At 40.0% G+C, this 12812-nt stretch overlaps 1 protein-coding gene across 1 annotated transcript in view; it reads right to left on the minus strand.

The window, feature by feature from the left end:
- The window catches only part of PDXK (pyridoxal kinase), a 40625-nt gene that overhangs the window by 8045 nt on the left and 19768 nt on the right, over nucleotides 1-12812 (minus strand). The window contains exons 3-7 of the mRNA XM_063393098.1: nucleotides 7377-7481; nucleotides 4346-4429; nucleotides 2597-2643; nucleotides 1609-1694; nucleotides 745-790 (exon numbers count right to left, since the gene is read on the minus strand). Of these exons, the coding sequence (XP_063249168.1) occupies nucleotides 745-790; nucleotides 1609-1694; nucleotides 2597-2643; nucleotides 4346-4429; nucleotides 7377-7481 (368 nt within the window). The remainder of the gene's footprint in view (nucleotides 1-744; nucleotides 791-1608; nucleotides 1695-2596; nucleotides 2644-4345; nucleotides 4430-7376; nucleotides 7482-12812) is intronic.

Consider the following 12812-nt stretch of genomic DNA (forward strand, 5'->3'; position numbering starts at 1 on the left):
ACTCTCCAGGGTGCCACTGCAGCTGCTGCTTGTTTAAAGATTTTGTGTTCTTTTGAAGTTCAAAGCCAAACTGGAGGGAATAACATCAGTCCATTATGAAAGCAGTTGACTAGCCAACAAAACAAAGAGCTCAGCCCTTCTCAAGACATCAATAAAACCGTATTTCTATTTTGTCCTTCACCACCAAGGCCTACAGCTTTTTATTTTCTTCACTTTGTGTGAAAGGGCAAATCTTTACACCTCGATGCAATATATTTGCAGGCCATCTATCAGCTCTATATGGCCATGACAGCAGCTGTCAATGCTGTGGATTTATCTGGGAGAAGGAGGAAAAGCTGTTCTCACACTCAGCATTGCTGAATATGGACAGCAGAGCCCCAGACAGGTTCCTAACACCTGGGGTCCCCTGGGGTTTTCACTCCAACCAAATAATATCCACAGAGCTGGCAGTGTCTGGGTATTTGCCACGTGTGCTGCTGCCACTCCTGCTGCCCTGCAGAAAGCAAGTTCAGGGAGACACACTCATTACCACTGCAATCCCTTTATCTGGAGCTCTTTGGGGAAGTTTCTTTGGAATTCTGACACTAACACAGGAAATCTTTTGTGCCTGAAGTGTCCAAGCTTCAATGATAAACACATGGAAAGGACAGAGGCCAAAGTGACTCCAAGGCTGAAGGCAAACTGCAGCACTGCAGGCAGGAATGCAGAAAGAGAGGTCACCCATCCCACCCTTTGCCTACTTACCTCCAGTGCATCTTTTTCCGTGTAAATCTTCCTGCCTGTGAGTAACCTGAGAATGAAACAGAAACCTTAAAAGAGGAAGAGTTCTCCAGGCAGTGACTGTGTGTCTGCCCTTTCAAAGGAGGAAAGCTGGGACTGCACCAAGCAGGCCAAACCCATCTGCACTGCAGGGTCTGCTGGAGCAGCCCTCTGTGTTTAAAGGCTCTGTGCAGACACGCAGTGCTGCTGGAGTGCACTCACACCTTGCATCCTCCAGAGACCCCTGCATCACAAAAATCCCCTCACAAGTGTGTTCTCTCCCTCTCCCACGTAGCAGCTCCCTCCTCTCAAGGGGACACAGCCTGTGCAGCACCACCACAGATTATCTCCTGACCTAAGAGCCACAGATGTGCAGAAGGACAGGCAGGAGGCATTTAAATTCTTAGCTCCTGTGAGAAGTTGCCATGGTGGTATTTCTGAATCTGATTTTGGGGGTGGGGGGGTTGAACCAGACTATTTCAGTTCTGATATTCTGGCACATAATAAAAGTTTTCATAGTAATGGGTAAAGATGAGGAAGGTACTTTTTTAACCTGTCCTAGAAACAGGCCTCTGGTGATAGCAAGGAATAATCATGAAAATGAGACACTGGAGAAAACATAAAGAATCTTTTCCTCACATAACTCCTGGATTTTTTATTGGTTTCTACCAATGCAGCAGTTGAGGTTATCTGAAACTCACCACTTGAAACTAACAGCTAAAACCCAAAACCAAACACATACATACAATAAAGAACTCTATTGAGACAAATACAATTAAGGGGTATCATTTAGTCTTTCCTGCTTTTTTCCCACATGGTTATTTGGCTAGAAAGGAAATAAACACTTACTCAGCTTCAAACTGGTTAGGAGTGATTATATCTGCAACAGGTACGACTTTGTCCCTGTAGACTGGCAGGAGATCCTTGGGCACATACTGGGGAATAAAAACAATGTCAGAAGTTGTCAGCAGTGTCTGAGATGCGGGAGTGCAACTCTCCTTCCCCCAGCCACCACTCCTGCTGCCACTGAGTGACGTGACAGCTCCAAGCTCTGCACCTGCAGTGGCAGAGCATCCTCCAGCTGGGGACACTGTCCCCCAGAGCCCTTTCTTCCCTGGAGGTGATGGGAAGAACCATTTTTAAGCAGATGGACCTAAACTGGCAGCATTAAAAGGAAATGATGCCTGGGTGAAGAACTTTCAAGTTCTCTCTCTCTCTCCAAGGAGACACAGCAGCATGAGGATATACAGTGTCCCAGCTCACTCATGTCCTTACCTCCAAACCAAACTATCTTGTTCAAAAATTTCTGATCAAAAATGAATGGTTTTTTTGTCAGAGTGCAGCCTGGTATTGGCACACGGGACCTTTCTGTCACTGACCACAGCCCAGTGCCCAAGAGCTGTCAGACCCCACTTATTTCAATAAGTCATCTTCATTTAGGTTCCAGGGCTGTGTCAATTCCCAGGATGAGTGACAATGGCAGCCAGGCTAGCAGCCAGAACACAGCTCTTGACAGACGATGACAGAACTCCAGAGGGACAAGGATGGGGAGCAGGGGGATATTTTTCTGTGTACAGGGTCTGTATACCCTCTATTGTCTCAGGAGAGAGCCAGAAATCATCCCAGGGCTGGGCAGCTGCCACTCTTTCCAGATACCAATCTCATTCAAAACCAAGATTCAAAATCAATTTAAGTACAAACTTATTTGATGCTGGGATCCAGAGCCACACTTTAGGTAAAGCACCTTTGTTTTGTTGTTTAAAAAATAATAAATCTTTATATATCTTTATATAACAAAGATGCACTACACAGAGAATTCAAACAGAAGAGTACTCACCATAGAGCCTTCTCCATTCCACTTGTCACCCATCACCGGATCACACACTGTAAAGAAATTTAGGTTTAGAAATAGGGTACAGTTGAAAAGACCAGGGTGGGAGGGAAAAGTTTTAGGTTACAGTAGTGGCTACAGAATAGCACTGAGCACCTCAAAGCTTACATACTCTCACAGCTCTTGCAGCACACTGAAATTTGTATCTGGTGCCTGCCAATTTTGAAAGAGTAGGTAATGTAAAAAAAAACTTGTCTGGAATGGTAGTATGGAGGGGAGAAGCATGAGGAAAGATAATAGCTCTGAAATGAGTCCTATTTTTACTTTAGTGCAAAAAAATACATGCCAAATGTACACACCAAATGCTGTGTGTATATTAAATAAAGAAAGTATTATAATGAAACAATAAGAAAATGCATGCCAAAGTACTTGGTGTAATGATATTAACACATGTTTGGCACAGGTTCTGAATCACCAGCAGTACTAACAACACATTCCAAGTGTCCTCAGTGAGGATGGAAACAGCCTAGCATTGCACCACAAAAAGGAACATTGTTCATTGTATTAAAAGATCTTTAAGCAAGATCAAGAAGAAACACAAATCCAGAGATATCAAATCAATGTCTGTATTTCAGGAAGTTTCTATGAGTAAAAAGAGGGTTATTTGTTTTACATTTTAAAAATATTTTCTTTACGTTATAATCTATTTATTAAACATAAAGGATCTTAGAAGCCTTGCTGTGATCTCACCACCTGACCACTTCCTTCCTGTTCTACACAATGAGTTGTCTCTTTCTGTTCATATTCCAAAAGAGTCTTTAGCTTTCACACAAGGCTATGAAGAATTTAACAATCCAATAGTGTAAATAAAGGTTAAAAAGCAACAAAACCCAAACAAATTTTCTCTGCTGTATTTTGCTAATTAAGATCTATGCTTTGTTAATTTTAAGTCGTGTATCACTGCTCGGTACAACACCCTGCAGATCCTGCCAGTCATTCTAGATGTTTCCTGGCCACACTGTTTACTGAGCCTGAAGATGACAGCTCAGACCATCATTCCCAGCTTTTTATCCCACTAAATCCTCACTGACTGTGCCCTGTCACTCTGAAAGCTTTGCTCAATTCAAGCCTGTGCTGGTTTATGTTCAAAATTCTGGAAACACTCAGGAGAGGAAGGAAGGGAAGAGAAGAAATCTTTTCTCACAGGTTGAAGCCTGATGTGACAGATTAGTGACAACAGCTGGAGCCTCTTGCTCTCTGGATGGTCCTAGGGAATATTAGAAAGCACCAGAGCCAAACAAGCCCTGGAGTTCAAGGTAAATCATGAAACTTCTGAGGCAAATGAGGACATTCCTGGGATGTTACATGGAACCACGGCAGGGCAACAAGGGAGAGCCTGTCCTGCTTTGGCTGACTTGGAAATCAAGGAGAGGCTTCATCTGTCAGCAGGCACAGCCTCAGAACCAGCAGCAGCAGCTGCTGCCTGGGATTTTTATCTTTTCCTGGGTACAGAGAACCAGTCCTCAAGGCACACTCTCCTTTGGACAGCATAATGCAAGAAACACACTGAAAGGCAGCAGAGAGATAAAAACCCAACTCCCTCAACACCTGAAGCTGGAATGAAACATCACTGGAGGCCCAGCTGGCTCCAGACAGACCAGAAATGCTGCATAACATCACAACAGTGTTTCCATCCTAAAATGTGAAAATGATCAGCACTGAGCAAGCAGAAAGGATTATAATACACATCCTTACCATACACAAGGTTAGGATTCTGCTGCTTCAACTCCTGGACAATATCCACAACCATGGCAAGAAATGATGTGTCTCTTGTATACCCTTTCAGAAAAAAAAAAGAAAAAACCCCTTTTAAAGTCCAATTTCATGAACATTTTTGCTGTTTTTAGTTTTGGATAGGAATGCTGCATACTTCTCATTCTTTGGATAAATGCATTTTTAGAACAACGGCATTTCAGTAGTTGATCCAGGAATAATAGGTTGGAATACAAATTCAGACAGTGCTTGCAGAACTACAAGTATAACCTTAAAAATCCATTTACTAAGAATGTTATATATGAAAGGTTCATATAACTTCAAAATGCTTGAACGTACATAGACAAAGGTCAGGCTAGAAGGAAAAAAACATTCCTTTTAATAAAAACACTATTTTGATCAGTATTATTTTTAATGCAGTAAACAGGATTTTTTTTAAATTTTCATATGCTTTTCTCATACTCTGTCTTGAAGCAATTTTTTATCATTAATAGTGTTCATGCTGATAGAGTCAAACACATTAATGCAATAGAGATTTAACCTTGATAATTTTAGAGCAACTTCCAAAATACCAATGAAGTTCCTATTTTTCAGACTTAGCAGTGAAATAAACTGGAAATAAGTTTTATTGTATTTCAAGGCCCCAACCACAATGCTAGCACCACAATCATTTGTTTTTAAATTTTACAGATGTTCCTTAATTTATATAATTATGTATTAACTTTAGTTACAACATTTATGAATTACAATTCAATTTTAATTTATTGTAGTTCATTTCTTGGAGATGTGCAGGGCCAGGACCTGAATTTGATATTTGTGCTTCCAACTCGCATATTTTGTGATTCTGTGATTTAATACTATTATTTTTAGCAAGGTAACATCTTTCAATGTCCTTGGAAACGTCCACCCTAATAAAATATTTTAAAGTACATTTAAAAAGTAGATTTTGGACATTTTGTTTTTTAAACTTGAAAAACTGATCACTTTGGATGCTGCAGAAAAATGGGAAAGATTTTTTTCCCAAATGCTGGATTTTATCCATGAAATGCTGATAATCAGTCAAAAGAGTCAAGCAAAGATTTTTTTTTTTAAATGACCTGTGATGGCAGAGTGGCTGGAAAATAATATTGAGTTTGATTAACATCATTGACAGAGGTGTTTGAAACAGTTACACTGAACTGCAATTTATCTCTTACCTTGAGTGTCTTACTGTAAATGAAACAAATACAAAAAGACCTACAAGTAACTAACAGTGCCAAAAGTACATGGAGTATTACTTTGTATAACTGGCCTAAAGATAATAATTTTAATCTCAGCTGAGATATCTACAGTCATCAGATAACTAACAGTCAAATGCCACCTGCTGATAAATTGTTTTTCAGTGTTTAAATAGTCATACCCAGGTTGTTTGAAGTACAAAGTAGTTCTGCACTATAGTGAATGTCTGTTTGAAGAGAAAAACCTGACTTTTGGCCCTGAATGAAAAAAAAAATGGATTGTAAGTTCAGCCATGGTGCAGCTGAAGAGTAGAACACAGGAAATGTTATTAGACATTCAGAAATTACTGCTCTTTCTACCCATGCCTTCTTTTTGTTCATACTGAAAATGGCTGCAGCAAATGAGATTTTAAAACAAACTTGAACAACACACAAAAATCCTATTTTAAAAGACTTTTATTAATCAATAGTTTCTTTTTCTCTGGAATTCCACTTTACTGAAGATTTCTATTTTCCTTCTACCATTTTTAATCTCTTACATCCATTTTGCTAGTGATAGGAAAGGAGTAGAGGTCTTTTCCAAGAGTTGGAAGTGAAATAAAAAAAGGAACATTTCAACTAAAAGAATACTCAAATATTATTTATATGTTTTGCACACGAACATCTCCTGAAAATTCCTACAATACAGTGTGCTCTTCCTGGAAATGTCCTCTGTGTAAGTTCCTTCTAGGACAGAAAGGGTGTTTATCTATTTCTCAATAACAAAGAACCCATTTACGCCAAAATTAATTTCTTAACATTAGTTCAATCTATTTGCTATTCAGTCTCCTTTATTTTGGATATATTCCTTGAAAAAACCCTGACAATAACTCTTTGGACATGCTACACACTTTAAGCCAGAACAACTGCTTTGAAATTGTAATCTATGCACTTAAAATTCCCAGTTTTCCCTATGTATAAGGAACTTTCCTACATGTGGAAGCCACAAAATCAGTCAGATCTGCTGATGTATTTCTGCTTACCTTTAAAAAGTCCCTGTTCACTGCTGTAAGAAATTGATACTGTTAACTAAACCAGATGCACAGCTCTTCCTGAGGTGAAATCTGAGCAGTAACCTACTTCTGAGAAGCAGGAACTGGGTGAGGAGAAAATTTTAATAAAAACTTCTTGTAGAATCTCTCTTTTCTGTGAAGTATTCTACAAGAAGTTCTCTTTGCCTGTATTTATAAACATTTATTACAAGCACAGGAAAACACTGCAGAACTGTATTCACTGAGATGACCTACACAGTAACAAGAGCACAAAATCAAGATCCATGACAGCCAAAACCAAAACCCAATTCTACTCATATTTTGCTCACTGCCCAAATCACTAAGCTTTAAAGATCAAGTAAAAAATCAAAGACAGACAAGTGTTTATAAAATCATACTGCAGTACCACAGAGACTTGGGAGAAAGGGTTAAACTCATGCCTTCCTGATAAATTTAAAAATAATACTCTGACATTCCTCATCCATTGTTCCAGCTGAGGCACTCCCAAAACATGAAGTGTGCCTGTGCATGACTGGCCTGTACAAGTCTGTAAATTAAAATTTACAAGGGATCAATTTACCTTCCCAGTTACAACCTCCCAGCTGGAGAACTCTGGCTGTTCCAAATTCAACAGCACGAGCCAGTTCAGACTATAACATACAGGTGAAACTTTATTGCTTGGTTTGCAACAAGGAGGGCTATGCTTTGCATTTCTTTCCCCCTGTTTCCATCTCCTGGGACCTCCAGGGAACCAGCTCTTCTCACCTGTGAGCACATAATCGTACCGGTTGACCTTGTTCAGCTTAAGTCCTTCGTAAAGTTCATGAAGCTCATCCGAATTCAACACCTGCCCCTTCCAGTGGGCATAGCCTGCAAAGCAAACACCAGGTCATTTTTCAAGAGATGGATTTCCTGTTTCAGATCACACAGATGATACACATGGAGGGATCACATCAAATATCAGCAGCAGGAAGCATTTTCAGCTCCTCTCCCGTGAAATGCCATTGCAGAATGAAAGCTGCTGTCAGCAGAACAGTTTATGTGCTCGACTCCTCCTTGGCACCTCAGCCTCCCAAAGGAGCTGGAGTGCCTACACTGCACTCTGAGAGTGTCTCTATACTAGCAAATCAAGCTGAGCACACACAAGCCCCTGAAAGATGTCTCATGAAGCTTTTACAACTATCCCTTTCCTGTGTGGAGGAGGAAAAACATGTTTTAGACTTTACTGGAGGAGGGTGTCCGTATAATCTATTTTTGTTATTTTATACTCTCTCTCTCTATATATATAAAAGGAAATATTGACACTTAGATGAAAATCTTAACAGGCTTATAAATCTGTCTGGACACAGGCCTGCACCCACTGGGACCTGCATGTCACAGTGACCACAGCTGAACATTGCCATGGATGCTCTTTAAATGTACAGTGTCACCTGACAGACTTTCTTCCAAAAATAGCACAGCTTCAGTGCTGAGGACTCTGGAGGAGGAAATGAGTAGTAGAAAGACACTACAACAAACAAAGACCTGTTAAGATCCATATACTCTCATCCTTGAATGATTTCTAAGAACTGCAAGCAAATATGCTCAGCTGAGAGCAGTAGATGGAAGGTGGAAGTTACTTGGGATAAACTCAACTGATTTCAGCAAACAGTGGACTAAAGTCTATGGCAGCCAATTCCAAGGGAAAAAAAAATGTATCTCCCTTAAGAGAATCTAAACATTCGTATGTAAAAATGTAAATGCACTTTGCACCTTGTCATCAAAGCCTGCCCATCTAGATGGCACCAATCACTCCTTTGCATGTAAAAATGGGGCTTCCTCCAGGATATTAGATGAGACATCCACAATTTAACTCTTTCAATCTCCATAAATTCAGAGTTTGCTAAAAAGCTTATCTTTTTATTAACTGGAATTAGGAGAAGTGAAAGGTTAAGTGAGGTATCTTCTCCCATACCTCCTCTGTGTAAAGACAATGGTATTTTGTTTAACTTCTGCTTTTGCAGTTAGAAAATTCTGTGATGAAAACTGTTGGCTTTGATTATCACTCTAAACTGACTTATTAGAGTGACTGCCAAAAGGTGTCTAGAGCCTGGGATAAGCACATTTTTCAGTTTTCCTTCTTATGAATGCAAATACACCCACGATATGGTGAGCAGATGGATCATTTTGCTCTCCTCAGCTGACAAAGGCCAAGCCTCTGAAACACGACTTGCTGCCAGCTGGCTGGGGGCCTGCCTCACATCAGCCACCACCACTCCCTCCCAGGAAAAAGCTTTGCACAAAGTCCCTGGGAAGAAGGGGACAAAGTAAGGGATTTCTGTAGTTTCACTGCCCACCTTGGCACAGGCCCAGCCCCAAGTGTATGAAGAACCCCTGAGTGCATGTAAATCCAGTATTTGGTTTATTTAACACAAACGCAGATGTTTGTTCTGTCACATCTGAAGCATCACAGAGAAATAATCTGCCCTCTCCTCTCCCCCAGCCTCTGTAGCACTGAAAACACAGTAAAGGAACACAACAGAGTCCTTCCATTGTGGCCACCAAGCAAATAGGGTGCACTTTTCACCCAGAATCAAGGCAAAAAATGCTGATGTTTATCTTACACATGGCCATAACAATAACTATGATAGATTGCCCAGGCAACCTGGATACTTTCAGGAGCCATTCCTACACAGACCCTCTAAATCCACTGCTTAACCAGAAGTTCACCTTCCTATGTCAAGCTGTCTTAAATGGTCAGTGCACAGTTCATGTTACACTGATCCTCCACTCAGGGAGAGAAATAAACACAAACCCCAACTTTAGACAGCAGCCCAGTTATCTCTGGAGTCACCCAGATGGGGGAAGGACATTGTCTGAACTCTGCAGCAATGACTTCCACAGGTAATTTGAGGATCCTTTTAATTACCTGGCAACATGTAACACAACCTAAACTCTAACTACACCACGGCCAGAGTTAAAAACAAAAGCCCTAGGGATGCTCTCAGGGAAGCCCCAGCTATTGAGACATTAAAAAAAAGGGCATGCCTTCACTGGAGCTGCAGAGAACTGTGATGTCACTAGGAACTAAATTATGTTCACATAATAATCAAATCAAAACTGGCAGCAAGATGGGAGCCCACTATGCCCTTTCCCCAGGGTAATTTCATGTAACATGACAAATAAAAGGGGTAAATCCCGTGACCCTGAATTTATCCTACTTTGCTGGCTGAATGTAACACCAAAAAGCAGAAAGCCAGAAGAAGAAGCCAGTTACTCATATTCAAAAAGGGTTTCACAAACTGGAGGATGGGGTCCCAGGAAGAGGGACTGCTTGAAAGGGGAAAGGCAAAAAGGAAGAAAGCTGAGTCTTCCTTGTTTTGGGTACAAAACCACCAAATTATTCCTTTCAGTGCTGGTCTGAGAGAGCAGAGAGAACACTGCAAATCATGGCACAGCTCTTCAAAACTCCACTTGGCGTAGACTGCAATACTCTCCCATATCTGTACTAATTTTAAACACACAGATGAACATAAACACTTAACCTTATAGCCCTTCTGCCTATGTTATGATCTTTCATTGCAATTACATGTTATCTATTTGCTTTTAGAAGATAAGGTAATGATAAACAAATAAGACACAATGCCACTAAAATGATTAACATATTCATCAGTCTCCAAGAAAATGTCTTGGTTAATTTGTAGGAAAAAAAAAAAGAAAAAAAAACAAACCCACAACCAAGAGAGACAGAAAACACTTCACCCAAGATGAATTTACATATCTGCCTTCCTCTACTTTTTTCTTTCCTTTGGAATGTATTTACAATCCTCTTAATGACTTTCAAAAACAAGGATGAAAGAAAATGAAAGTATGAGGCATATCAGAAGGAAAAAAAAATCCCAACTGACCAACACAGCAAAACAAAAATAAGCTACCATTTTAGTATAGCAAACCATGTTAAAATTCTTTTGTTTTCCAACCCAGAACATTCTGTTCTGAGGTTTGAGTTCCTCCTGTGGTGCTCCCTGCAAAACTATTCCAAGTGGCTCCAGTAACAAAGAATTTCACATGGGAAAAAGGAAGAAAGCTGTAGTGTTTCAGGCTCATGATGGACAAGCATTCTGGGCCCAGCTGTGTCACAAAATTCACATTGCAAACTCCAGTAGACAACCTGGTCTGAACACATGACTCATCTGGATCTACCAGGAGGTCTTCAACAAAACCAGAAATGAAGTACCAAATTCCCCACTGGATTTTTTACAGCTGGTCACAGCGTGGGAGTAAAATGCTATCAGTGTCAGGCACAAGAGGAGATCTTTTATTTCTGCCCTGCACACACAGGGGTGAATGAATCACCTGGGTGGGCAGACTGTGCAGAATCACATCAAGGCATAATAATTGTAACTTCTCATGTGTTAGACCTACCAGCCAACCCAACCACCTACTACACTAAGTGGAAGTCAAACGTGCTCAAAAATAAAAGGAAAAGTAACAGAAAAAAGCCCAGGCTATTTATTCCAGAGCTGTTTCAAAGGTGGGATTTGGCTGGCAGAGTAAGCACATTATTGCTTAAAATTAACCCAGCAATGGGAAACCAAACTGGAAATCACTGAAGAATTAAAAAGGTACCCCCAAAAAGATCAACCATACAATTAAAAATAAATCTAGATTTCTGGTTTTGCACATCATATGAGGAGATGCCTCTGCAAACAGTATATTAATACAGGATAAAGAGCACAGTCTTAATAGGCTGCAGGACAGCTTCTTTCATTTGTATGTGAAGCATGATGCACGATGTGAAGCACTCACTCAAGTGTGAGTCACTCTAATCACTGAAGTTCCTCACGAAGCAACATGACAAACTGTTCTCCCAGGGGCATTGATTCAAAGCACATTTTCCACATTTCATGATTATCAGAGACTAAAGAAGCTGAATTTTGTGAGCAGAAGTCAGCAGAAAAAGGCCTGTGGTATCTTACTAATTTGTGGACAGGGCAAAAAAAAAGAGCAGTAATGATTCACCGAAGTCTGTTAGTCATAAATTCTCTCTGCATTTTATTTGCTGCTGATTCCAAATTCAAAAACAGGGAAAGAAGGGAAGAAAGTACACCATGTCCAAAACCCCACACATTCCTGCACCTGTGCTCCTCTGGCATTCTTTCAGAAAATAAAGTTCACAGCTAGATTTTAAAGGAAGAGTTCATCCTCCAGCTTTGATGATGATGACAGAAATAGTTCTTGTAAAGTTTTGTTTGTATGGGAAAATCAAGTTACCTTCACCCCTTCACCCAGCACACAATGCCTGTGCATTGCAGCATAGTGCCAGACACAAGCTCTGCTTCCCAAAACCATCAGGTTGTGTGACAAACTGGGATTTTTAACAGATTTGGTAAAAAAATAATAATAAAAATAAGAAAATGAAGAAAAAACCCACAAAAAATGTGACTCCTACACATCAGGAGTAGTTCCAGTATTTTAGAGACTTGTGATATTTGATATATTTTTGGGTTTGGGATGCTCATTTTGGTCTTCTTGTGGCAGGAGGAATCACCAATTTATTGTTCCTTCCACTGTCTTCCAAACCTTGAATGGAGCACTGGTAACCTTTCCTTGGCTGTGATACCATTAAAAACAAATTTAAAATATTTTCTCTTTTTTGTTTCAAGAACCTGGTTAGCTTCTTGGTAATGTAATTTTCCCACCTTCAGACACATTCAGTTTATGGTCAATAAAACCTCTATTAAGCTCTTTCAGTGCCCTATAAAGCTGATTTAATCTTGAAACAGAAAGCCAAAAAACAACATGTGCTCATGTTTCAAGCACCGAATAATCTGACATGAAAAAATTGCTTAATTTCTGGAAGATTACAACAGTTTTACCCAGGTATTGAAATTAAACAACAGAAAATCCAAAACGAAACACATTCTTTAAATAAACAGAAGTCACACCTAAGTATCTCTAAAAAACACAAGAGAACCTTTGTACTGTGGCAAAGGGTACAAGCAAAATAAGCAGATTTTTGCATAAACCACGAAAGGCCTCATTCTGCTGTTTAATTATTACCTCTTTTTATGCCTTTCCTCAACAAGCAGAGGTAGCTTTCAAGCCACCTTTGAAACATAAATTTTTTCTTCCCAAGGTGAGACTAAATTCCCTCCCTTACAACCTTTTGGAAGCTGCACGAAGTTCAACAGAGTAAGAATCTGATCTCTGTTCCAAAAG

This window comes from Prinia subflava, chromosome 3 (genome assembly GCF_021018805.1).
Source record: "Prinia subflava isolate CZ2003 ecotype Zambia chromosome 3, Cam_Psub_1.2, whole genome shotgun sequence".
In the NCBI taxonomy this organism is placed as follows: domain Eukaryota; kingdom Metazoa; phylum Chordata; class Aves; order Passeriformes; family Cisticolidae; genus Prinia; species Prinia subflava.